General features: G+C 44.4%; 1 protein-coding gene across 1 annotated transcript in view; it reads left to right on the top strand.

Annotated features, from left to right (window-relative positions):
* DLGAP2 (DLG associated protein 2) overlaps positions 1 to 24,868 on the top strand; it is a gene marked incomplete at its 3' end in the record, with an annotated part of 716,077 nt that overhangs the window by 86,536 nt on the left and 604,673 nt on the right. The window contains exon 2 of the mRNA XM_082863905.1: positions 2,350 to 2,451. Within this exon, the coding sequence (XP_082720031.1) occupies positions 2,437 to 2,451 (15 nt within the window). The 5' untranslated portion in view covers positions 2,350 to 2,436. The remainder of the gene's footprint in view (positions 1 to 2,349; positions 2,452 to 24,868) is intronic.

The following is a 24,868-nucleotide window of genomic DNA, read 5'->3' as shown; positions in this document are numbered from 1 at the left end:
AGCCTGTTTCATCCACACTGAAAATCACTAATTATCTTAGCTAGATCTTCTGGATGACTTGCTGCAGCTTCTACATCGGCACCTGCTGCTTCACCTTATACTGCTATGTCATACAGACGGCTTCTTTCCTTAAACCTCATGAACCAACCTCTGCTAAGCTTCAGACTTTTCTTCTGCGGCTTCCTCACCTCTCTCAGCCTTCACAGAATTGAAGAGAGTTGGGGCCTTGATCTGGATGAGGCTTTGGCTTAGGGGAATGTGTGGCTGATTTGATCTTCTAACCAGACACTGAAACTTTCTCCAAATCAGCAAGGCTGATTTTTCTTTCTTTTTTTTTTTTTTTTTTGCGGTATGTGGGCTTCTCATTGTTGTGGCCTCTCCTGTTGCGGAGCACAGGCTCCGGACGCGCAGGCTCAGCGGCCATGGCTCATGGGCCCAGCCGCTCCACGGCATGTGGGATCTTCCCGGACCGGGGAACGAACCTGCGTCCCCTGCATCGGCAGGCGGACCCTCAACCACTGCGCCACCAGGGAAGCCCTGTTTTGCTTTCTTATCATTTGTGTGTTCACTGGAGGAGCACTTTCAGTTTCCTTCAAGCACTTTTCCTTTGCACTCACAACTTGGCTGACGGGTGCAAGAGGCCCAGCTTTCAGCCTGTCTCAGCTTTTGACGTGCCTTCCTCACTAAGCTTAATCATTTCTAGCTTTTGACTTAAAGTGAGAGACATGCGCCTCTTCCTTTCACTTGAACACTTAGAAGCCCTTGTAGGGTTATTAACTGGCTTAATTTCGATACTGTTGTATCTCAGGGAGGCTGAGGAGAGGGAGAGATGGGGAATGGCTGGTGGAGCAATCAGAACACACACAACGTCTAACGATTCAGTTCCCATCTTACACGGGCGAGGTTCGTGATGCCCAAAACAATTACAATAGTAACATCAAAGATCACGGATCACAGATCACCGTAACAAATACAAAACTAATGAAAAAGTTTGAAATAGTGAGAGTTACCAAAATGTGACACAGACACATGAAGCAAGTAAAGGCTGTTGGAAAAATGACACCAACAGACTTGCTTTATGCAGGGTTGTTACAGACCTTCAGTTTGTAAAAATCACAGTATCTGTGAAATGCAGTAAAGTTCATTAAAAGGAGGCGTGCCTAACTGTGTGCTGACATGGAGAGATCTTGGTGATACAGTAAGTGAATTAGTCCAGCAGATGAGCCGGATGTCAATTCTGGGAGGGTCGGGCATTTTAACCTTCAATAACTTGGAACTAATATACAGTTTAGATTGATAGTCACAACACATGTGTGTTAACTGGTTACCGGAGACCAAGGGTGGATATCCAGTTTGTGTATTGTAATCAGTGCTTGTGGCGGGTGCTTGCTACAGTAAGAAATGGCTCATTTTCTCAACTTTTTAGGATCGTACCTTTGAAAGTAAGTACATGACGTTTAGTAGCATGTGATCAGACTGGTGGTTGGTCAGAGCTTTTGCTGACAAAACAGGATTTTCAGAAGATGGGGTACAGCATGCAGCTCTTCCGGATTCGTGGAAATTGATCTGATGTGACCACGGTGTTTCAGGGCCATGTGAAGTGTTTTGTGGGTGAGCGTTTGTGTTCCTACAAGCTCAGTATGAATAAAGCACAGCACACTTTCCAGTGTGATGTTATAAACAAGTCTTCTCAAAAAAATGCATGTTCCTCTTTCATCTGGTTCATTTTGGGGGAAACAGTGATTTCGTGTATCAGTATGCGATGAAAAAAGGGCAGAGGCTTTATAATTTATCAAGGTATATGAACGAGCACCTCTTTTAAAAAAATGCTGTGTTTGGGTTTATCTGGGGATAGCACTCTTTTTTCGTGGAAAGAAAATGATGGATTATTAATATTCCCTGGGACTTGGAATCTGCCTGGCTCTTTGCAGAACCAGTCTAAGTTCACAAATATCGTTTCCATCCTCAAGTTATATGAGGACTCATCACCCCTAATTTAAAGTATGGTTTTATTATTTCTCTTTGGGTGAATATTTTGAAGTTGGGAAATCTGTCTATCATAACCTCAAATCCAGCTTGAAAATCGAAATACTTGCAGAATGCCCACGTGATGTAGGTGCCTACGGGGTTCTCGGTTCCACGGTCTTATTTAAAAATACCTGGTGTTATTTTTTATGTGCAGCGTCTCTGCCTATTTCATTCTTGCCATATTGCTGTTATAGATTGATTTCATTATTGCTCAGTGTCATGTTTTTTTAATGTACATTCCCTATGTTTCTTTTTCCATGGGGGAGGTTGTTTACCCTTTTTCATCATGTTTTCCCCATTTCTATCCATTCCTCATCATAGGCCTTCCCACCATCCGAGGCCCGGCCGTAGCAGCCCGGTTTCCCAGCAGCTGCCCGTGAACACCCGGCCCGCACCGGCTCCGCCACCATGGGGACTGCTCAGGTACCGTGTGACCCTTTTCATCCTCTGGGCCATGTCCACACGGCGGGAGGTGCTGGTAGTAGTGTTGATGGAGGTGATGCAGGTGATGGGAGGTGATGCAGTGATGGGAGGTGATGTAGTGATGGAGGTGATGCAGGTAATGGAGGTGATAGAGGTGATGCAGGTAATGGAGGTGATGCAGTGATGGAGGTGATGTAGTGATGGAGGTGATGCAGGTAATGGAGGTGATGCAGGTGATGGGAGGTGATGCAGGTGATGAAGGTGATGCAGTGATGGAGATGATGCAGGTAATGGAGGTGATGCAGGTGATGAAGGTGATGCAGTGATGGAGGTGATGGACGTGATGCAGGTGATGGACGTGATGCAAGTGATGCAGGTGATGGAGGCGGTGGAGGTGGGTAAATACCCAGGGGGCAGTCTCGCAGTTTCTAGCAGAGGACTTTACTGCTCAGATGGAGGCGTGTCTGTAAGCGGCTCAGAAATGCGGTGCTTGTGTGTAGTGGTTGGGAAGGAGGGGAGGGGCCACTGGAGATCCAGGGAGCGAGCGTGAGATGAGGTCTGGGTTCTGGTCCTGCTGGTGTCACATGTCACATGTGCTGTCACATGTGTGCTGGGAGGAGGGGCTCTGCGGGCACACGTGGGCGTGACCGTGGTGAAACCTCACACCCGGAATGGGGCTTCTCCAGGGATGTCGAATGACCTTACCAGGCTTATAAAGGGCTTCCACGAGTTTGTGGCGGTGGCTCTGCGTGTGTGTCTGAGACTCACTGATGGCGAGTGAGACGGGGCACAGATGTCCCTTCAGGGGCAATCTGACTGCTGTTTGTTCCTAAAACACCTGGGGCGGCAGCGTGTTCTCAGGAAACCCCCAGAGGGCCGCAGCCCACTCAGCCACTTGCACTCACATTTGGGGTGTATTTGAGAGCAGAGGTGTGACCTTTTACTTCCCCTGATGCCAATAAATAAAATAATCAGTGAAGCCTTTATAGATAGAGGCTTTCATTGGTTTTTCAAAGGAAGAGGCGGCAATTTGTAGTCTATCTTATTTCTTACTGCAGGAGAGATTTAAGGCATGAACGATGTTGAAATTTCAGGTGGACCCTTGTCAGTGGCCCCCTGATGACCTTCCTCCCTCCTCTTCTACCCCTCGTGCATCTCACCTGGCGCCACCTCACATGTTTGCACCTCCGTGTCCTGAGACCTTCTTTTACCTTCCTGATGCTCTCAGAAAAAGATGTTGACATGGGGTGTCAGTCTCCATAGCCCGGAACACAGTCATTTTTTGGTGGGAGTTTTGTGGAAGAGCCTTGAGGAGACCAAGCCTTTTCTTTCCTTTTTATTTATTTATTTATTTTATTATTGTGGTAGAGTTGTTTTACAATGTTGTGTTAGTTTCTACTGTACAGCAAAGTGGAGTTCTCTGTTCTTATACAGCAGGTTCTTTTTTTATTTTTTTATTTTTTTTGCGGTACGCGGGCCTCTCACTGTTGTGGCCTCTCCCGTTGTGGAGCACAGGCTCCAGACGCGCCGGCTCAGCAGCCATGGTTCACAGGCCCAGCCGCTCCGTGGCACGTGGGATCTTCCCGGACCGGGGCATGAACCCGTGTCCCCTGCATCGGCAGGCGGACTCTCAACCACTGCGCCACCAGGGAAGCCCATAGCAGGTTCTTATTAGTTATCTATTTTATACGTATTAGTGTGTATATGTCAATCCCAATCTCCCAATTCATCCCACTACCACCACCCCACTTTCCCCCCACTTGGTGTCCATACGTTTGTTCTCTACATCTGTGTCTCCACTTCTGCCTTGCAAACCAGTTCAACTCTACCATTTTTCTAGATTCCACATATATGCATTAATACATGATATTTGTTTTTCTCTTTCTGACCTACTTCACTCTGTATGACAGTCTCTAGGTCCATCCACATCTCTACAAGTGACCCAATTTTGTTCCTTTTTATGACTGAGTAATATACCATTGCATATATGTACCACATCTTCTTTATCCATTTATTGATGGACATTTGGGTTGCTTCCAAGACCTGACTATTGTAAATAGTGCTGCAATGAACATTGGGGTGGAGACCAAGCCTTTTCTTCTCTCTTTTCAAAAAACTGCTTCCCCCTCTGGTTCAGCAAAGACAAGGCATGATGTCTCTTTGGTGCTCTTATCAGCTCTTTAATCAAACTCCCTGCAGCTAGCGAGAGACAGCTGCATAGTTTTTCCAGGAATTAGGTAGGGTTCTTAATTGCAAAGAAGAGATGTTAGGCACATCACAGACCTTTTGGTGGGGCTGGATAGAGATGTTCTGTACGAGGCTGTGAGCCCCGCTGCAGGGCCCCGCATGATGAGGAGATGCCCTGGTACCCGGGCACAGGCCTTGTTCCAGGGATACCTGCTCCCACGCAGGGAAGGTCGGGGGCCAGACCCGGGGGCCTTGCCTATGTCTGGCCGCCAGGAAGGCTGGAAAACGCCTTTGTTGTTGTTGATGTTTGTGCTCATGTTACCGTTTGGGAAGGGGTCGATCCCAGCGAGGGAAAGTGACAGAGGTGCAGGGAGCCTATTTGGAAATGCTGGGCGGGCCCCGTGGGAGCCACCGCTGGAGTCTGCTCCGTGGATCCCATTCTTCATCCCCACGCTGTCCAATAGCACTCTCCGTTGTAAATGCCTCCGTCCCGTATAAAATGCAAACACACTTACTTTTACCCCACTCATCGCACAATCTAACTCCTAGTCAGGGTCTGGGAACAAAGTTCACTGAGTTCAGCCTGACCCCTTCCTGGTTTCTGGGCCCTGTGTACTAACTACAGCCAACACAGCCTTTCGGAAACTAGGTTACAGGTTGTTCAGGTTGCTTTAGTTTCATTATAGATGTATACGTGACACAGCGAAGAAGAACTGCGGGGGTGAGGGTAGCTCCCGTCTCCCCTCCCCGCTCCGCGTCCCCTTGGCCCCGGCCAGCGGCTCTGCTAGTCTGAGACCTTGACTTTTCGGGTGAGGGTGAGTGAGTGTGCTTCCTGCCTCAGATGCCTGAGTTCCTGGTGGTCCTACCTGCGGGGGTCTCTGCAGGCTCCCGTGAGCTTTTGCAGGGGATGTGGTGGTGCCAGTGAGGGATTCAGAGGAACCCCTGGTCTGACCCTCTGCCCTTGCTCGGAGCAGAAGCTCCGCTGCGCCCTAATACTGTGGGTCCACTGATGCCCTTGCCACCTGTCGGTCCAGCAGCCTGAGCGGCTCCCAACTCCCCCTCCAGATCCAGTCCACAGGGCATCCCTGTGTTTCCATGGATAACTCACTCCCTGCTGGACTGTCCTTCCCTGGGGACCAAGACGCCTAACAGGGCAGACCAGAGAGTCCTGGGGATGGGAATCAGGGCCGCCCTGACAGCCTCCACGCTTCCAGGAGCCCGTGTTGTGGCCACGGGAGGAGGGTACCACGTGTGGCTCCTGGTCCACGACAGACACTGCATCTTGGAGGAACGGGCTTCTCGGGACAATTTCCGGAAGCTGCCAGCAAAGCTGGCCCGTGAGGAGCCTCCATGGCACCTGCTGCCCCGGATAACCCCAGAGTGGCCTGTGACACCCCCTCTGCGCCTCCCCACACCCAGCCCCCCAGCGCCCCCGGCACGGCAGCTGCCTTGCCTTCAGTTTACAGGCAAAGTTGCTGAAAAGGGCAGTTTTGTCAGATTCTGCCTTTGGGTAGAACTTTAACTGTGGAAATTCATGGAAATGTAGGGATAATGATTAAAAGACACTCATTACTATTATTGACATTTTGGAGCGGAGAATTCTCTGTAGTGGGCTGGCCTGGGTGTGGAAGGACGAGGGCAGCGTTCCACATTCCCACCCACTGATGCCAGGACCCTCCCCCTGACCGTGAGCAGCAAACACGGCTCCAGACATTGCCAGATGCCCCCAGGGGCTGAGGTCAGCCCCCAGCCCCGCTGAGAAGCACCTGAGGTTTTCAGGCTCATTGCCGTCAAGTTGGTGATAATTTCCCCTTCCAGGCCTTGGGGGTCCTCTGTCTCCCTTTATATCTGTGGTTTTCAAACGGGGCACTTTTGCCCCCATGGGATATTGGCAATGTCCAGAGAGATTTTTGGTTTTCACAGCTGGGGGGAGGGCGCTACTGACATCTAGGGGGTTGAGGCCACGATGATGTGAACCATCCTGCAATGCCCCCCAACAGAGAATGATCTGGTGCAAATGTCACAAGGCAAGGCTGAGAAACCCTGCTTAACTTTTATGGTCTAACCTATGGTACTTAGGTATCTTCAAGAGTCTGAATAAGAAAGATACGGGGATCATATCATCTTGATATAGAACCATTTCTCTTCAATGTTAGAATTTTGCATGGGGGCTCTTAGGAACACTGAATGGAGCGGGTTTGCATGCAAATTCATTTATATGGATGATATTTAAAATGCACATTTGCACTTTGTGGGATGACAGTAAACTGTTTTTGAAACAATCTACTGGAATTATTCAAATGGCTATCGTTTCATGGATACAGTGGTTCAGCGTAAGTAATGACATGCATGGTAATTCCTGTGACTGCATCCCTCACACCGAGTTTAGCACAGTATTTACATTTCTGTTGTGTTCTGACAAGGAAACAATCAGGCTGCACTTTGATATTTTGTTTCATTTAAAGTGAGAGAAATTATAGAAAGCGTTCTTAGCCCTGGTTCCAGGTCAAGCCACAATAATTATGAATTCAGAAACTTAATTTATTTTGCAGAAGAAAATTCACTTTCCTCGAGGTAACTACAAATAGATCTGTGTTTCTCAGAGACAAATGTTATGGAGAAAGAGAAACAAAATAGGACCCATTTATGATCCTAAACGTCTATGTATGATCGGCTTATGCTTCCAGAGGCAGCCGTCTATTCAAATGTTATTCATTTTCAGGGGGCAAAGAGTCATTGGTTTTTAGTTAGGGTTTTAGAACGCCCCCTGATTTCTTACAATGTGTTTACTTTGACAAACCTAATTTTTTTCCTTATTAAATGCGTGAGTCCACTTTGGGTTGGTTGTTTACGGGGCTAAACCTAGTAGTGGGCTCTTCCGTTTCTCCTTTATCAGCAGGAAGGCCAGGAGGGCTCTGGTGTCACCCGTTGTGTTGGCGGAGAATTCAGTTTCTAATGTTACAGAATGAAATAGAGGCAGAACGTGTAAGATTAACCAGCAATTTGCTTGGCGGTGGGGACCCAGGCTCTCGCTCAGATGCGTCAGTAACCTGCCTTGACTGTAGCCAGGCTCGTTGCAGTCTCCTGTCGCCACCACCCGTGAGCGAGTGAGGGGCCACGCTCATGAGCCCTGGATCTCCTCACATCTGCAGGAAGATCACACTTACCTACAAGGACTCCTGGGCATAGGATGGCTAATATCCATTGCCTTTATAACTAAATGATTTTAACTGTTTTAGCAGCAAGTAAATTTATATTAAAAATAAATTACACAAATTCTTTGTGAAAGTACCTTCTCTCTGGCTAGTTCAGAGACTTACTTGTAGAAATTGTGAACACTGTAATTGTAAATTGTGTTGAGTTAGTTGTCTCTTCTCCTTTTAAAAATCATACAAGCACTATATCTTACCTTGAAGAGATTAGCATAAACAAAACAAGATTCAGAGATGGTCATTGTTTTTTTTTTAATTTTTATTGGAGTATAGTTGATTTACAATGTTGTGTTAGTTTCGGGTGTACAGCAAAGTGAATCAGTTATACATACACATATATCCACTCTTTTTTAGATTCTTTTCCCATATAGGCTATTACAGAGTACTGAGTAGAGGTCCCTGTGCTACACAGTAGGTCCTTATTAGTTACCTATTTTTTATATATCGTAGTGTGTGTTATCTCAATCCCAACCTCCCAATTTATCCCTCCCCGCCCCTTACCCCCTGGTAACCATAGGTTTGTTTTATGCATCTGTAACTCTGTTTCTGTCTTGTAAATAAATTAATTTGTACCCTTTTTTTTAGATTCCACATGTAAGTGATATCATATGATATTTATCTTTCTCTGTCTGATTCACTTCACTCAGTATGACAATCTCTAGGTCCATCCATGTTGCTGCAAATGGCATTAGTTTGTTCTTTTTTATGGCTGAGTAATATTCCATTGTGTGTATATATATATATATATATATATATATATATATATATATATACACACACACACACACCACATCTTCTTTATCTATTCCTCTGTTGATGGACATTTAGGTTGCTTCCATGTCCTGGTTACTGTAAATAGTGCTGCAGTGAACATTGGGGTGCATGTGTCTTTTCGAATTATGGTTTTCTCTGGGTTTATGCCCAGGAGTGGGATTGCTGGGTCAGAGATGGTCATTGTTGTCCTGGTTTACTTTCCATGTTTTTTTGTGTCTCTCTCTCTCTCTCTCTATATATATATATCTCCACAAGATATATTAATAAAATGATTATACCAATTGTTTCAATAACAGATGTTTTAACAAATTAATACAGTATATATGGTGACTCTTCTTGTTCATAAAAATATTTTAAAATATTTATCTATTTTTATTGAGTTATAATTAACATACAATATTATATTAGTTTCAGGTGTACAACATAGTGATTTAATATTGTTACACATCATGAAATTATCATCATGATAAGACCAATGACCATCTGTCACCACACAAAGTTGTTACAATATAATTGACGATATTCCCTATGCTGTACCTCACATCCCTGTGACTTATTTATTTTATAACTGGAAGTTTGTGTCTTTTAATCCCCTTCACCTATGTTGTCCATCCTCCCATCCTTCTCCCCTCTGGCAACCACCAGTTTGTTCTCTGTATCTATGACTGTTTCTGTTTTATGTTTGCTCATTTGTTTTGTTTTTTACATTCCACATATAAGTGAGATCATATGGTATTTGTCTTTCTCTGACTTATTTCACTTAGCATAATACCTTCAGGTCCATCCACACTGTTGTAAATGGCAGGATCTCCTTCTTTTTCGTGGCTGAGTAATATTCCGTTGTATACATCATTGTCAACTGGGTGGGCTGGTTACGCCCACTGAGGTCTGCTCATATAGTGGTGTACTTCGTAGCTGTTAAAATGTTTTTATCCACAGATGAATACTGTTAGGTTGGTACACCTCAGTTGATGTAGCCAGCCTCTCAGGTTGACAATGATGTCCAATTCTCTCGTAATATGAATACAGCTTGGACGAATTACCTCTATTCAGTTACTTTATTATTTCCTTAGAATACATTTTTGGCGTTAAAACGTATCAAAAGGTATGAAGATTTTAAAAATTTTCAGTGTGTATTTCAATACAGAAAAATGCACCTGTTTGCCTTCCCACCAAGATTACACACTTAACAGTATTTGCTTTTAAAATTCTCTTTATAATTACTGGTTTGACAGGTGACACGTAATGGGCGATTTAATTTATTACTTAGGTTAGTGGTTCTGTTGAATATGCTTTTTCCTCTTTTGTGTGTGTGAATTGCATGGTTGGGTCTTTTAACTCTTTTCATGTATTTATGATCCAAATATTTTTTCTTCTCAGATTGCCATTTAAGTTTCAATTTTATAATTTTTAATTGATGTATAGTTGAGTTACAATATTGTGTTAATTTCAGGTGTACAGTGAAGTGATTCAGTTTTTTATATATATATGTATATATATATTTTTCAGATTATTTTCCGTTACAGGCAGTTACAAAATATTGAATATAGTTCCCTGTGCTATACAGTAAATCCTTGTTGTTTATCTATTTTATATATAGTAGCATGCATGTGTTAATCCCAAATTCCTAATTTATCCCTCTCCCCTCCTTTTTCCCCTTTGGTAACCACAAGATTGTTTTCTGTGTCTGTGAGTCTATTTCTGTTCTGTATATAGATTTATTTGTATTACTTTTTAGATTCTACATATAAGTGATAATCCTGTGGTATTTGTCTTTCTGTGTCTGACTTACTTCACTTAGTATGACAGTCTCTAGGTCCAGTCCATCCATGTTGCTGCAAATGGCACTATTTCATTCTTTTTTATGGCTGTGTGGTATTCTGTCGTATATATGTACCAACTGTCTGTTGATGGTCAACTTTACAATTTTTTATGCAAGAGGTAAACTTTCATACAGTCATCGAGGAATGTATTCCTTTCTGATTTCTGACTTTGGTGTCATGCTTAAAAAGCCTTCCTTTGCCAGATTTTGCATAAACATTCAGCTCTATTTTACTTTAATATTTTTATTTCATTTTTTCCCTTCAAATCTCTAATTCTGGATTTATTGTAGTTTATGTATAAAGTAAAGGCTGTACTTATTTCTGCCACTAAGAGGGCAATGAGCTGTTGTGCTATCATTTACTGAGAAATGGTGCTGTTACCTTTTCCAATATTGGATTATCTCTGTATTTTGGGAAAATGCTAATTGGGGTCACTCTTCTTTTCCACCGATTTCTTTTCATAAAAGTTTACGTTGAAGCTTTTTTTTTCTTTTCTTTTTAAAACGCCTGTTGGGGTAATAACAGCTCTGTGTGTGTGTGTAAGAACTGATGATCCCTAAACAAAATGCTTTGGGAAAAACACTGTAGGGTCAGTTAGGACGAAGAAGATGGCCCAGGCTGGGTGCCGCGGGGTGGGGCTCCCAGGCCTGAGTCAGTTCCTTGTGATGAAATGCCATCTTCAGGACACCTGTTCCCTCTGACTCCACATGTTAGCGGTTAATCTGGCTTTGAGGGTTATGGAGACGCAGCCACAAACCCAGTAAGCATTCTGAGGGCACGTGTCATTCCAGGAGTAGGACTGGGGATCAGACAGGCTGTTAGCTAGTTCTTCCTATCATGTTCCTAGGGCGTTTTATTCTTTCTGATGGTACTCGTGTAATTTGTGCAGATATGTGAGAGACATGTCAGGTAGCAGCGACTGCTCAGTTATCTGTGGAATTTTGGGGTCAGCGTAGTGCCCTTATCCTGAGAGAATTCAGATTTTTCTTTGTAACAGATCACCTCAAACTTGTTGGCTTAAACAATATATACTGATCGTCATAGAGCTCTGTAGGTCGGGAATCCGGCACCGTCTCACTGGGCGGAAATCAAGGCGTCTGCAGGGTGGGTCCTCTGAAGCTTTTCCAGCTTCCAGAAGTGCCGTGCGGGTCCCGGTTCTTGCCTCCACCCTGCCCTCAAATCCAGCAACATAGGGAAGTCTCTCTGAGGGTCCCTCTCGGTTCTCTGCTTTTTACGGACATATTTGATTATGTGGGATTATCTTCTCATCCCAGGATCCTGGACCTAATCCCATCTGCAAAGTGCCTTTTCCATGCCGGGGAGTGCTCACAAGTCCTGGGGAGTAGGACGTGGACATCTTTGGCGCCATCGTTCTGCTGCCACATTTATTTCTAATACCTTATAAATTTGTATTTAGCGTTCCTCTTTAGAGATTTTATCTTTACCATGAATTTGAACAAAATTTCTACGTTTCCTGGAAAAATAGTTGCAAAGTAAGTTTTTCATCTTTTGTCTATATTTCAGAGCATAACAGGTAAGATGAGCTCCTTTACCATTTTCAAAGTACTGGAAAAAATTATTTACTGAGGCTGATGGTCCCTCAGCCGGACCTGGATTTGTGATTTCACCACCAGTGCAGTGGACTTTTCCTCTTAGGTGACACATATAAACGTAGTTAAGATGTTGCCCTAAATAAACATGAACTAACCAAGCACAGGATTTGTTACTGAGAACAGGGAAACCCAGGTTGAATTACTTGGTGAATATGCTAAGAACTGTCTGGGATGTAATTACGTTTCATCATCCTGTGAGCCTGCCCCACAGAGACAAGCCCCTGCCTGGAGGTCGGCGTCAGGCTGCACGTGTGCAGGACGCGGGCTGGTGGATGGTGGTGCGTTAGGAACTCACAGGCCTCGTGGCTGGGTTTAGAGGTGTGCCCGGATACACCGCTTTCATCTGTGGGCTTTGAAGTGAAACGTGTGAGTGCCGGCGGCGCTGTGCACCGTCGTCGTAGGGCATCCAACAGATCCTGAGCAGACACGGGCTGAGGACGGCTTCCTTGCCTTTTCTTAGGGCCTTGAACTATTATTCAGGACGTTTTTGTTGAATGGGAAGAGTGATTTCTTCTAGTTAGAACAATTGTAAATTTCATTGCGGTTCACACTTCTCTGCATTTTAATTTGCGTTTCTTTAAAGCGGTTGGATCTTTTTGCCTTAAAAATAGCTGCCTTCCTCTAGGGAATCTGTGTAAAAAGAGAAGAGCTGCTTAGAGATACAGCGTTTGGGTCACATCCTTGTCGTTGTCTGATTCTCCCGCCGGCGTGGTTTAGAATGCGGTTCTCCTGACGGTTTTATTGGTAGACTCTTCCCAAATGTGCTGTTTTATTTCTCAAAAACTTATTTCATGTAAATTAAATACTTTCAGGACTGAGACTTGATTAACTCAAGTAGGACTGTCCTTGTCCTGTTAAGTGTCACGTGTGTGTATGTGTGTGTGTCTATGCGTGTGTGTGTGTCTGGGTGTGTGTCTCTATGTCTGCATGTCTGGGGGTGTCTGTATGTGTATGTGTCTGAGTATGTGTGTGTGTGTCTTTGTATGTGTGTGTGTCTTTGTGTGTGTGTGTGCGTGCGCGTGCGCGCGTGTGCCTGGGCATCTCTGTGTGTGTCAGTGTCTGTGTCTGTGTGTGTATGTCTGACTGGGCGTCTCTGTGTGTGTCTGTGCATGTGTGTATGTGTGTGTTTGTCTGTGTGTCTGCGTTTGAGATCTTAGACGTGCTCAGAACACTTTATGAACTTCAGGTATGAACCTGGAATATCATTCTCTTCTCAATGTTACGCTGAGTCTCCAAATTCTTGAAATACTTAGAATAATGACATCATAGGTCTCTTTATGTTTGGGGCTATTTCCAGCCTCACATGTAAACCTTCCTCCCATGTCGGCCGGGCCCTTGGATTCGTGGACACTCTCGGGTTAGGTCAGTTGGTCCCGAGGCTCTGACACTTATGCATTTATCTCAGGGTTGAACACGGGTCTTTCTGGTCATGTTTGAGACCTTGGGTTCTGATCCGAGAACACTTCCTTCCTCTGAAGACTGTCTCTGGGTGGGTGACGGACCTGTCCTTACGTAAAAAATAAGCGCCTGGACTTGAAGAGCCATCTGTGACAGCAGGACACCACAGTAACACAGCAGCTGTGTGGTCCTGAAGAACCTTTTCTCTTTCTTAAATTTAGACCTGTGTGTCCTGCAGGCACTCACTGGGGGAACCAGAGCTCAAAGCACAAGGCCTGGATGCAGCTGGTTTGAGGCAGACAGAGTGATGGGCTTTGTTGCCCTGCTTTCCTGTAAAACTGCTGACGTGTGGGTCCCTGTCCTCTCCTCCACAAGGACGATTCTTCTTCCCAGAGGCATGTCATCTCAGAGCTCACGCCACTCAGAATTTTAACTGTGATGTTTCTACTTGTACGGCCGTTCATGGTGAATTGCCGTTTAAATAAATAAATACATATGCTGGGGTGTAGGTGGTTAGAAATTTTAAGGAGAGTTTGGGTAGGAAGTCTGCACTGAGCAGATGTTAACAGTGTCTTGCCTGCAGCTCGGTGTGGATGTGTGGACCTGCAGACAGAGCTGGGAAGATCTTGGGGTGGTGCAGTGGGCGAGCCGGTTTTGAGGCTGGGAGAGGAAGATGGAAATGTGGGATTGACTTGGTCGATCTTTGGCAGGGGGCTGGGCAGGTTAACATGTTTGTTTGGTGAGGTTGATATGTCACTAGAGCTGGAAATACGTTAGAAGGTTGACTTGTTAGAAAAAGACAATTTTTAAAAGCAGCTTTAGGTTCACAACAAAATTCAGAGGAAGGTACAGAGGTTTCCCATGGACTTCTGCCCCCGCCATCGTCACCATCCCCACCGGACGGTGCATTGGTTACAATTGATGAACCTACACTGACACGTAACCATCACCCAGAGTCCATGGTGTACATTGGGGTTCACTCTTGGTGTTTGTACATTCTTTGGTTTTGGACAAATTTATGATGACGTGAAGTCACCATTACGGTCTTGAACAGAGTAGTTTCACTGCCCTAAAATCCCCTGTGCCCTGTCTGCTCAGCCCTCCCTTTGACAACCCCTGATCTTTTTACTGTCCCCATCACTGTGCCTTTTGCAGACTGTCATGGAGTTGGATTCACACAGTCTGTAGTCTTTTCAGACTGGCTGCGTTCGCTCAGTCATATGCATTGGAGGTTCCTCCTCTTTCCATGGCTTGAAGGCTCGTTTCTTTTTAGAGCTGAAGATGGTTGTTTACTAAGAATATATTTGGAGACGGATGAGCTTCCCTTGCGGGAGGCCCCAGAGAGGGGAGACCAGGGGAGGGCGCAGGGGACGCATCCATCCCAGGGCCTGCTGTGCGTCCAGGGAGGAGTGGCCAGGACGGGCCTGGGGCTGTTCCGTGGAGAGCAGCTGACATGCGTTCTGTCTGGAGAAGAAAGGCCTGTGAGTAGGTGGAGGTTTGTCAGGTAGAAGCCATTTTGAGTTTGTTCCGTGTGTTCTTACATCTGGGGCTGCAGACTCTGGCCTGCGGGCCAGGTCCAGCCAGCCGTGCGTTCATGGCCGCATGTTCATGGCCGCGTGTGGGCTCCATGAGGCCTGAAAAGCATCAGTTACTGCTGGGCCTTTCACAGAAAGAGTTTTCTGGCTCCTGCCCTAGAGGTGGCCCTACCTCTGTAAATGGTACAGGGAACACTTCCCGTTCTCGGGGGTGATGCCATGGAAACCCGTGGGGACCGTGGGGTACCTGGCAGCTCGAGAATTCCACGAGGCTGTTACTGCTGCCAAACGCGGGAAAGAGCTTCCCATAGCTACGGACATTATAAATCTTTCAAAGTCCCTGGCAGAGTTTAAAGTTTGTCCACCTTGTTGAGGTCCTGGTCACGGTGAGGGCGAGATTTGGAGGAAGGTAGTGCTTTGAGGTTGTTGGGAAGCCCTTTTGTGACTGGTGGGGATTAGGCTACAGGAATCCAATTCTCTTAGGTACCCGGACATTTTCTCTGTTAAGGCAAATAATTGTTTTAGGGATAGTTTATGGAGACAATGTGAGAAATAATGTGTTACTCAGCCTAAGACCCAAAATTCTAAAGAATGAACTAGAGTAAAACAACGTAAGAGTCATGAAGTGATGGTCACTATCCCGTAATTGTCATTCAGAGCCAGGGGGCGGGGCCTGGCGTAGTCCTGGGTCTCCGGAGGAGACAGAGGTGCCCGGTGTTGTCATCTGGGCTCAGAACAGCAGGAAGGTGCAGAGAAAGTAGAGGCCCCTTTAAGAGGACCTGCTGGTGGATTTGCGTTTCTGTAGGAATAAGTCGTGAAGCAGGGAGTCCGAGGCCCTCATGGGAGTGGCAGCAGCTTCCTCGGTCGCCGGAAGGACTTTGGAGAGCGGGTCAGGCCTTGTACCACGGCTGCATCGCTAAGGGGGTGGTGGCTTTTCCCCAGGAGAGCAGGTCACCCACCTCCTGGCTTAGATGACACCCAGAGGGCTCTTCTGTTTGTCTTCTAACGTCGCCTTAAGTGGCGCATCAGACTCCGAGTGCTGCCCTTTATCCTTTTGGAGTTGTTTGTATAATGGGAGAGTTTCCTTCAGCTATTTCATTCTACAACAGAACAGGCAAGATAAATGCTTTATCTTCCCCTTTATTTACAAGTTAGTAAAATAATGAATTGTTCCTGTCACTCTCCAAAGATGACCCTTCATTTAAAAGTATTATTATAAGTCATGGATTAAATACATTTTATGTTGTTTTAGTCCTTTGAGATTATTACCCGTGTTGGTGCTCAGACTTTAGTGACTCCTGTCTTTGGCCGGGGGGGCGGGTCTCTTCAAGTTGGCATCTGAGGCCTTTTGACCCAGTGCTAGAGTTTTTTAGAGATGTCCATATTGTTCATTTCTTGGTCCCAAGACCTGGATTAGCCAGTGTCAAGGGAACCTGCTGTATTTAGTGAAAGTGGAATCAAGACCACATTCTTATTTCTAGAGGTGCAGGTTGGTCATTGTTTCTTGACTTTTGTAGGGGAAAAGCTGGGAAAAACGTGAATTTTTGAAGACAGACTACATTTTGAATTCATACTGGTAATTGCAATTCAAATGCAATTTTTACTACACCTCTTTTATGTTACATTTGTATCTCTTTTCTCCCATGCTGAAAATCCTGATTTTCAAAGAGCACAGAGGTAATGGAGTTAGAACAATCTATTATTATGCATCTGCTCTATCCCACATTATACCTACAGCAGGATTAAAATAACAAGGGAAACCTATCACCAACAGGACTCCTGAAAACCATGAACAATCTTTCTCATTTGCTGTCACATTTCCTCCACTTTTGATTGCTGTCAGTGTTGTCAGAACATGTATCCATTAAACACTGTGTTCTTCCTTTAACCCTCATTTAGTCTGTCTACATGTGTTTACTTCCAACTACTGGTCTTACGTCCTCATGGTTTCCTGGAGCCTGTGGTCTAGTCACTTCTTCAAAAGAGGCTCATGGAAACAATAATCCTCGAGTTATTATGTGTTGACATCAGCTTTTCTGTGTCCTTTATACATGAAAGGTCAGTTTTGCTGGGTAGAAAACCACTGGCTTATATCTCCTTTCCCAGCTTACCTTATGTTCTGCCTTCCTTCTCTGCAACACAGTGCTGTGGAAAAGGCTGCTGGCAGGTAATCTGTTTCCCTTATAAAGTCACTTATCTTTTTGTCTAGATGCCAGGGGAATTTAATTTTCTTTAATGTTCAGTAATTGCAGTATAATATGCCGTGGTGTTAGTTGTTCTGAGTCAGTTTCTCTGGTACGTGGTGTGTTCTTTCAATACGTAGCCAAACCTTTTTTTGTTAAATTCAGTAGACTTTTCATAAATTATATCTGTGAGCATTTGTTCTGTTCTGCTGCTTTAATGTCCACATTTAATGACTCCTATCATCTGCTCTTTGTATCCTCTTCGCCTGCCTTTAATATTTGCCACTTCATTTCTTTTTCATTTTAAAGTTGCCTCCTTTTTTTTACCTTCTCTTAATGTGTCATTTATTATGTTTGTTCTCACTGATTCATCATTTCTGAACTGAACTACCGTTTATTTCTAGTTTTTTCCCCTGAGTTCTGTCACTTCATTTCTAAGTTTTCCTCATTTTGATCTACATGGTTGTTTCCTGTCTGATACCTTAGAGTAGCAGGTGGTTTTTTTAAATTTATTTTGTCTTTCTGGTAGGATTTCATTGTGTGTGGGGATGTTATTCTGCTCCTTTGATACTTTTTTCTTTTTCTTCTTAAATTAATTTTCCCCAGCTTTATTGAGATATTTCGTCTTTGTTTCTCATAATAACTTTATATCGGGCTTGACCTTGATACTTGTCTGTTGTTCATTTTTGTGTGAACTAAATTTTGCTGAACTTTAGAGGAAAGCAGGGCCAGGCTGACTTTCCAGTTCCTCGATGTCTCCCATCCTGATGTTTGCATGGAGAGTTAAAATATGGCAGCTTGGTTTCTGAGGCTCCCTGGCTCGGTCCCCCTCCCTGGTTTTGTCCAGACAGTTTCATTCCTCTCTCATCACCCCTACAGCCTCAGCAGTTTCTTCTCAGTGTGGGACCCTGTCCTGGAAGGGAGGTCTGGCTGACCAATCTCAAGTCCATAGGGGCCGTGTTGGCTTCATCACGGCTGTCGGATTGGGTGAAGCCCCTTCCACTCCCAGTCCCCTCCCCACTCAGGCTGGCTGCCCGTGTGCAGGGAACACCTGTCAGCCCTCGGGGGAGGGTGATGCTCTCAGTCTGCCCTTTGCCCTGTCCCTTCCCCCTTCCTTTCCTTGCACACAAAGCCATGCAGTTCCTGCTGGTGGTTTGCCTGTTTCCTTGTATTTTGTACTTTACGGGACTCTCTCCTCACCTAGTTTTCTTGTAAGTGGTATTCATGAACTTTTGTGTTTTGCTAACCTGTTACTTTGTATGTTCTGATGTGGGGATTTGGGGAGATTAAAAACTGTGCTGCTGTTTTTAAAATATTCACCATATTCTACATACATTATTTTAAAGATTATTAATACATTTTCATATAGAACCTAAACAAAAATCTTGTAATTTTTTATGTTTACTATATTCTTGCTATATAATATATTTATATTTATTTCGCATATAGTCTTTTAAAAGTAAGTAAATGCTTTCAGTATTTGTAACTTTATTTAAAAGATATGCTTAAACCTGGGTTGTTTTAGACATATTTTAATGGATTATTTAGTAGATTAAAAATATTTTAAAATAGTAGTAATATGTTTTGGTATGTCAGATGCAAATGATTTTGACGGTGATTTTGACATTTAATGGGACCTATTGACATAAGCATTTTTGATACTGAGTGCTCTTCTAAATTTCTCATTCATCTAAAATATTTTATCACTTTGTGGTGTAGCACAAAGAATAGTATTCCCTCAGCTTTTCCCTGGAAGTAAATGAAGTAGAAGGGAAGTGTGTTTGTAGGTTGTGGAGATCAGTCATTTTTCTGTCAGGAAGTGGGACTGGAGAGAAATAATAGGGCTGGTTCATGTGTAAATCAATTTAGTTTTTTAAAAAGAAACTTCTTATTGAAATATAACATACCTACAGAAAGTGTGCTGTTCTTGAGTTTACAGCTCCCTGAATTTTCATGGAGGGAACACACCCAGATCAACAAATGAAATATTTCCAGTTTCCATGAGGCTTCCTGTGCCCCTTCCCACTTACCATTCTTCCTCTCCCACCAAGGGTCCCCACTGTTCTGACTTCTAACAACTTAGATCAGTTTTGCTTATATTTGCTTATATTTGAACTTCTTCATATAAATAGAATTGTACCATACATATTAACTTTCTTGAACAAATTTATCCAGATATAACTCACCATTAACCTGTTCCAAGTTTGTAATTCAGCAGCTTTTAGTGTATTATTTAGTATGTCCATAGAGATGTACCACCATCACCACAATCAGTTGTATAAAATTTTTATCACCCACAAAAGAAACCGCACATCCCTTGGCCACCCACTGCCAGTCCTTCCAGCTCTGCTGCAGCCCTAGGCCACCACCATCATCTTTTTTCGGTCATCTCTTTTTTTGTCCTTTATTCTATTAATATGGCGTTTTACACTAATTAATTCTGGATGTTAAACCAGCCTGGTGTTCTTTGGATAAACCTGGTGTGTATTTTCTTTTATTTGCTCTTTCCCCCTCAGCATTTGTTTGTGGATTTACCTATCTTGCATTAATGGTGAATTGTTCCTAATTTATTCCACGGTTTATCTGTTCCTTCTCTTGTTGGTGGACACTTGGTGAGGGCACAGGGTTTGCCTGTCATGAGTAGTGCTGCTTTGAATGTTCTTTTATTTGTCCTATAGTGAAAATATGTTTGCATTTTTTTGGTATAGACTTGGAATTGTAAGTTACAGTTTATACGTTGGCCTGTATTCAGGTTGAATAGATATTTCAAAACAGTTTTCCAAAGTGGTTTTTACCCAAATACACTTCCATCAACAGTGTGGACAATTCTTGTTGCTCTATATTTTGGCCAACTCTTGGTGTATTCTATGCTTTTCATTTCAGTTATCCTGGGGAGTTTGCAATGGTGTCCGATTATAGTTTTTCTTTTTCTTTCTTTCTTTCTTTCTTTCTTCCTTCCTTCCTTTCTTTCTTTCTTTCTTTTTCTTTCTTTCTTTCTTTCTTTCTTTTCTTTCTCTCTCTCTCTCTCTTTCTTTCTCTCTCTCTTCCTTCCTTCCTTCCTTCCTTCCTTCCTTTCTTTCTTTCTTTCTTCTTTCTTAACATCGTTACTGAAGTATAATTGCTTTACAATGGTGTGTTAGTTTCTGCTTTATAACAAAGTGAATCAGCTATATATATACATATATCCCCATATCTCCTCCCTCTTGCGTCTCCCTCCCACCCTCCCTATCCCACCCCTCTAGGTGGTCACAAAGCACCGAGCTGATCTCCCTGTGCTATGCAGCTGCTTCCCACTAGCCATCTATTTTATATTTGGTAGTGTATATACATCCATGCCACTCTCTCACTTCATCCCAGCTTACCCTTCCCCCTCCCTGTGTCCTCAAGTTCATTCTCTACGTCTGCGTCTTTATTCCTGTCCTACCCCTAGGTTCTTCAGAACCTTTTTTTTTTTTTTAGATTCCATACATGTGTGCAAGCATATGGTATTTGTTTTTCTCTTTCTTACTTACTTCACTCTGTATGACAGACTCTAGGACCATCCACCTCACTACAAATAACTCAATTTCATTTCTTTTTATGGCTGAGTAATATTCCATTGTATATATGTGCCACATCTTCTTTATCCATTCATCTGTCGATGGACACTTAGGTTGCTTCCATGTCCTGGCTATTGTAAACAGAGCTGCAGTGAACATTGTGGTACATGACTCTTTTTGAGTTATGGTTTTCTCAGGGTATATGCCCAGTAGTGAGATTGCTGGGTCATACGGTAGTTCTATTTGTAGTTTTTTAAGGAACCTCCATACTGTTCTCCATAGTGGCTGAACCAATTCACATTTCCACCAGCAGTGCAAGAGGGTTCCCTTTTCTCCACACCCTCTCCAGCATTTATTGTTTGTAGATTTTTTGATGATGGCCATTCTGACTGGTGTGAGATGATACCTCATTGTAGTTTTGATTTGCATTTCTCTAATGATTAGTGATGTTGAGCATTCTTTCATGTGCTTGTTGGCAATCTGTATATCTTTGGAGAAATGTCTATTTAGGTCTTCTGCCCATTTTTGATTGGGTTGTTTGTTCTTTTGGTATTGAGCTGCATGAGCTGCTTGTAAATTTTGGAGATGAATCCTTTGTCAGTTGCTTCGTTTGCAAATATTTTCTCCTATTCTGAGGGTTGTCTTTTCATCTTGTTTATGTTTTCCTTTGCTGTGCAAAAGCTTTTAAGTTTCATTAGGTCCCATATGTTTATTTTTGTTTTTATTTCCATTTCTCTAGGAGGTGGGTCAAAAAGGATCTTGCTGTGATTTATGTCATAGAGTGTTTTGTCTATGTTTTCGTTTAAGAGTTTTATAGTGTCTGGCCTTACATTTAGGTCTTTAATCCATTTTGAGTTTATTTTTGTGTATGGTGTTATGGAGTGTTCTAATTTCTTTCTTTTACATGTAGCTGTCCAGTTTTCCCAGCACCACTTATTGAAGAGGCTGTCTTTTCTCCATTGTATATTCTTGCCTCCTTTATCAAAGATAAGGTGACCATATGCGTGGGTTTATCTCTGGGCTTTCTATCCTGTTCCATTGATCTGTATTTCTGTTTTTGTGCCAGTACCATACTGTCCTGTAGCTTAGTAGTATCTTCTGAAGTCCAGGAGCCTGACTCCTCCAGCTCCATTTTTCTTTCTCAAGATTGCTTTGGTTATTCAGGGTCTTTTTATTTTATTTTATTTTATTTTTGCGGTACGCGGCCTCTCACTGTTGTGGCCTCTCCCGTTGCGGAGCACAGGCTCCGGACGCGCAGGCTTGGCGGCCATGGCTCACGGGCCCAGCCACTCCATGGCATGTGGGATCTTCCCGGACCAGAGCACGAACCCGTGTGCCCTGCATTGGCAGGCAGACTCTCAACCACTGCGCCACCAGGGAAGCCCTGTATTTAATTTTTGATAGTTTGATTAATATGTGTCTTGGCGTGTTTCTCCTTGGATTTATCCTGTATGGGACTCTCTGCTCTTCCTGGGCTTGACTGACTGTTTCCTTTCCCATATTAGGGAAGTTTTCAACTATAATCTCTTCAAATATTTTCTCAGTCCCTTTCTTTTTCTCTTCTTTTCTGGGACCCCTATAATTCGATTGTTGGTACATTTAATGTTTCCCCAGAGGTCTCTGAGACTGTCCTCAATTCTTTTCATTCTTTTTTCTTTATTCTGCTCTGCAGTAGTTATTTTCACTATTTTATCTTCCAGGTCACTTATCCGTTCTTCTGCCTCAGTTATTCTGCTATTGATTCCTTCTAGAGAATTTTTATATTCATTTATTTTGTTGTTCATCATTGTTTGTTTGCTCTTTAGTTCTTCTAGGTCCTTGTTAAACATTTCTTGTATTTTCTCCATTCTATTTCCAAGATTTTGGATCATCTCTACTATCATTATTCTAAATTCTTTTTCAGGTAGACTAGCTATTTCATCTTCTTTTGTTTGGTCTGGTGGGTTTTTATCTTGCTCCTTCATCTGCTGTGTGTTTCTCTGTCTTCTCATTCTGTTTAACTTACTGTGTTTGGGGTCTCCTTTTCACAGGCTGCAGGTTCGTAGTTCCCATTGTTTTTGGTGTCTGCCCCCAGTGGGTGAGGTTGGTTCAGTGGGCTGTGTAGGCTCCCTGGTGGAGGGGACTGGTGCCTGTGTTCTGGTGGATGAGGCTGGATCTTGTCTTTGTGGTGGGCATGACCATGTCCGGAGGTGTGTTTTGGGGTGTCTGTGACCTCAGTTATGATTTTAGGCAGCCTCTCTGCTAATGGGTGGGATTGTGTTCCTGTCTTGCTATTTGTTTGGCATAGGGTGTCCAGCACTGTAGCTTGCTGGTCCTTGAGTGGAGCTGGGTCTTAGCGTTGAGATGAAGATCTCTGGGAGAGCTTTCGCTTTTTGATATGATGTGGAGCCGGGAGGTCTCTGGTGGACCAATGTCCTCAGCTCGGCTCTCCCACCTCAGAGGCACAGGCCTGACGCCTGGCTGGAGCACCAAGACCCTGTCAGCCACACGGCTCTGAAGAAAAGTGAGAAAAAAAAGAAAGAAGAAAGAAAGAAAGAAGAAAATAAAGTTATTTAAAAATATATTATTAAAAATAAAATAATTAAAAGTCATAAAGAAAGAGAGAGCAACCAAACCAAGAAACAAATCCATCAATGAAACAAGCACTAAAAACAAAAAATAATCAGACAGACAGAACCCTAGCACAAATGGTGAAAGCAAAGCTATACAGACAGAATCACACACAGAAGCACACACATACACACTCACAAAATAACAAAAAGGGAAAAAGAAATCTATATATAGAAAAAGGAGGAGAGCATCCGAATCAGTAAATAAATCTATCAGTGAAAATAAGCTCTAAATACTAAGCTAAGGTAAACATAAACCAGAAACAAGTTAGATGCAGGAAGCAAACCCCAAGTCTGCAGTTGCTCCCAAAGTCCACCTCCTCAATTTGGGATGACTCGTTGTCTATTCATGTATTCCACGGATGCAGGTACATCAGGTTGATGGTGGAGCTTTAATCCGCTGCTCCTGAGGCTGCTGGGAGAGATTCCCCTTTCTCTTCTTTGTTCACACAGCTCCCGGGGCTCAGCTTTGGAGTTGGCCCCGCTTCTGTGTGTAGGTCGCCTGAGGGCATCTGTTCTTCGCTCAGACAGGACGGGGTAAAAGTAGCAGCTGATTAGGGGGCTCGGGCTCACTCAGGCCGGGGGGAGCAATGGGTGCGGAATGCAGGGTGAGCCTGCGGCGGCAGAAGCTGGCGTGACGTTGCACCAGCCTGAGGCGCGCCGTGCGTTCTCCCGGGGAAGTTGTCCCTGGATCCCGGGACCCTGGCAGTGGCGGGCTGCACAGGCTCCCGGAAGGGAGGTGTGGAGAGTGACCTGTGCTCGCACACAGGCCCCTTGGTGGCGGCAGCAGCAGCCTTAGCGTCTCATGCCCGTCTCTGGGGTCCTTGCTGATGGCTGCGGCTCGTGCCCGTCTCTGGAGCTCGTTTAGGCGGCATTCTGAATCCCCTCTCCTTGCGCACCCCGAAACAATGGTCTCTTGCCTCTTCAGCAGCTCCAGACTTTTTCCCGGACTCCCTCCCGGCTAGCCGTGGCGCACTAACCCCCTTCTGGCTGTGTTCACGCCGCCCACCCCAGTCCTCTCCCTGCGATCCAATCGAAGCCCGAGCCTCAGCTCCCAGCCCCGCCCGCCCTGACGGGTGAGCAGACAAGCCTCTTGGGCTGGTGAGTGCTGGTCAGCACCGATCCTCCGTGCGGGAATCTCTCTGCTTTGCCCTCCGCACCCCTGTTGCTGCGCTCTCCTCCGTGGCTCCGAAGCTTCCCCCCCACCCCACCACTCCCCGTCTCCGCCCGCGAAGGGGCTTCCTAGTGTGTGGAAACCTTTCTTCCTTCACAGCTTCCTTCCCGAGGTGCAGGTCCTGTTCGTATTCTTTGTCTCTGTTTTTTCTCTTTTCTTTTTCCCTACCCAGGAACGCAGGGAGTTTCTTGCCTTTTGGGAGGTCTGAGGTCTTCTGCCAGCGTTCAGTAGGTGTTCTGTAGGAGCTGTTCCACATGTAGATGTATTTCTGATGTATTTGTGGGGAGGAAGGTGATCTCCACGTCTCACTCCTCCACCAGGTTGAAGATCTCCCCCCAATTGTAGTTTTAATGTGTGTTATCTGGTGGCT

Source organism: Leucopleurus acutus, assembly GCF_964270905.1.
Source record: "Leucopleurus acutus genome assembly, chromosome: 21".
Lineage (NCBI taxonomy): Eukaryota > Metazoa > Chordata > Mammalia > Artiodactyla > Delphinidae > Leucopleurus > Leucopleurus acutus.
This window is presented reverse-complemented; position numbering and strand designations above follow the sequence as displayed.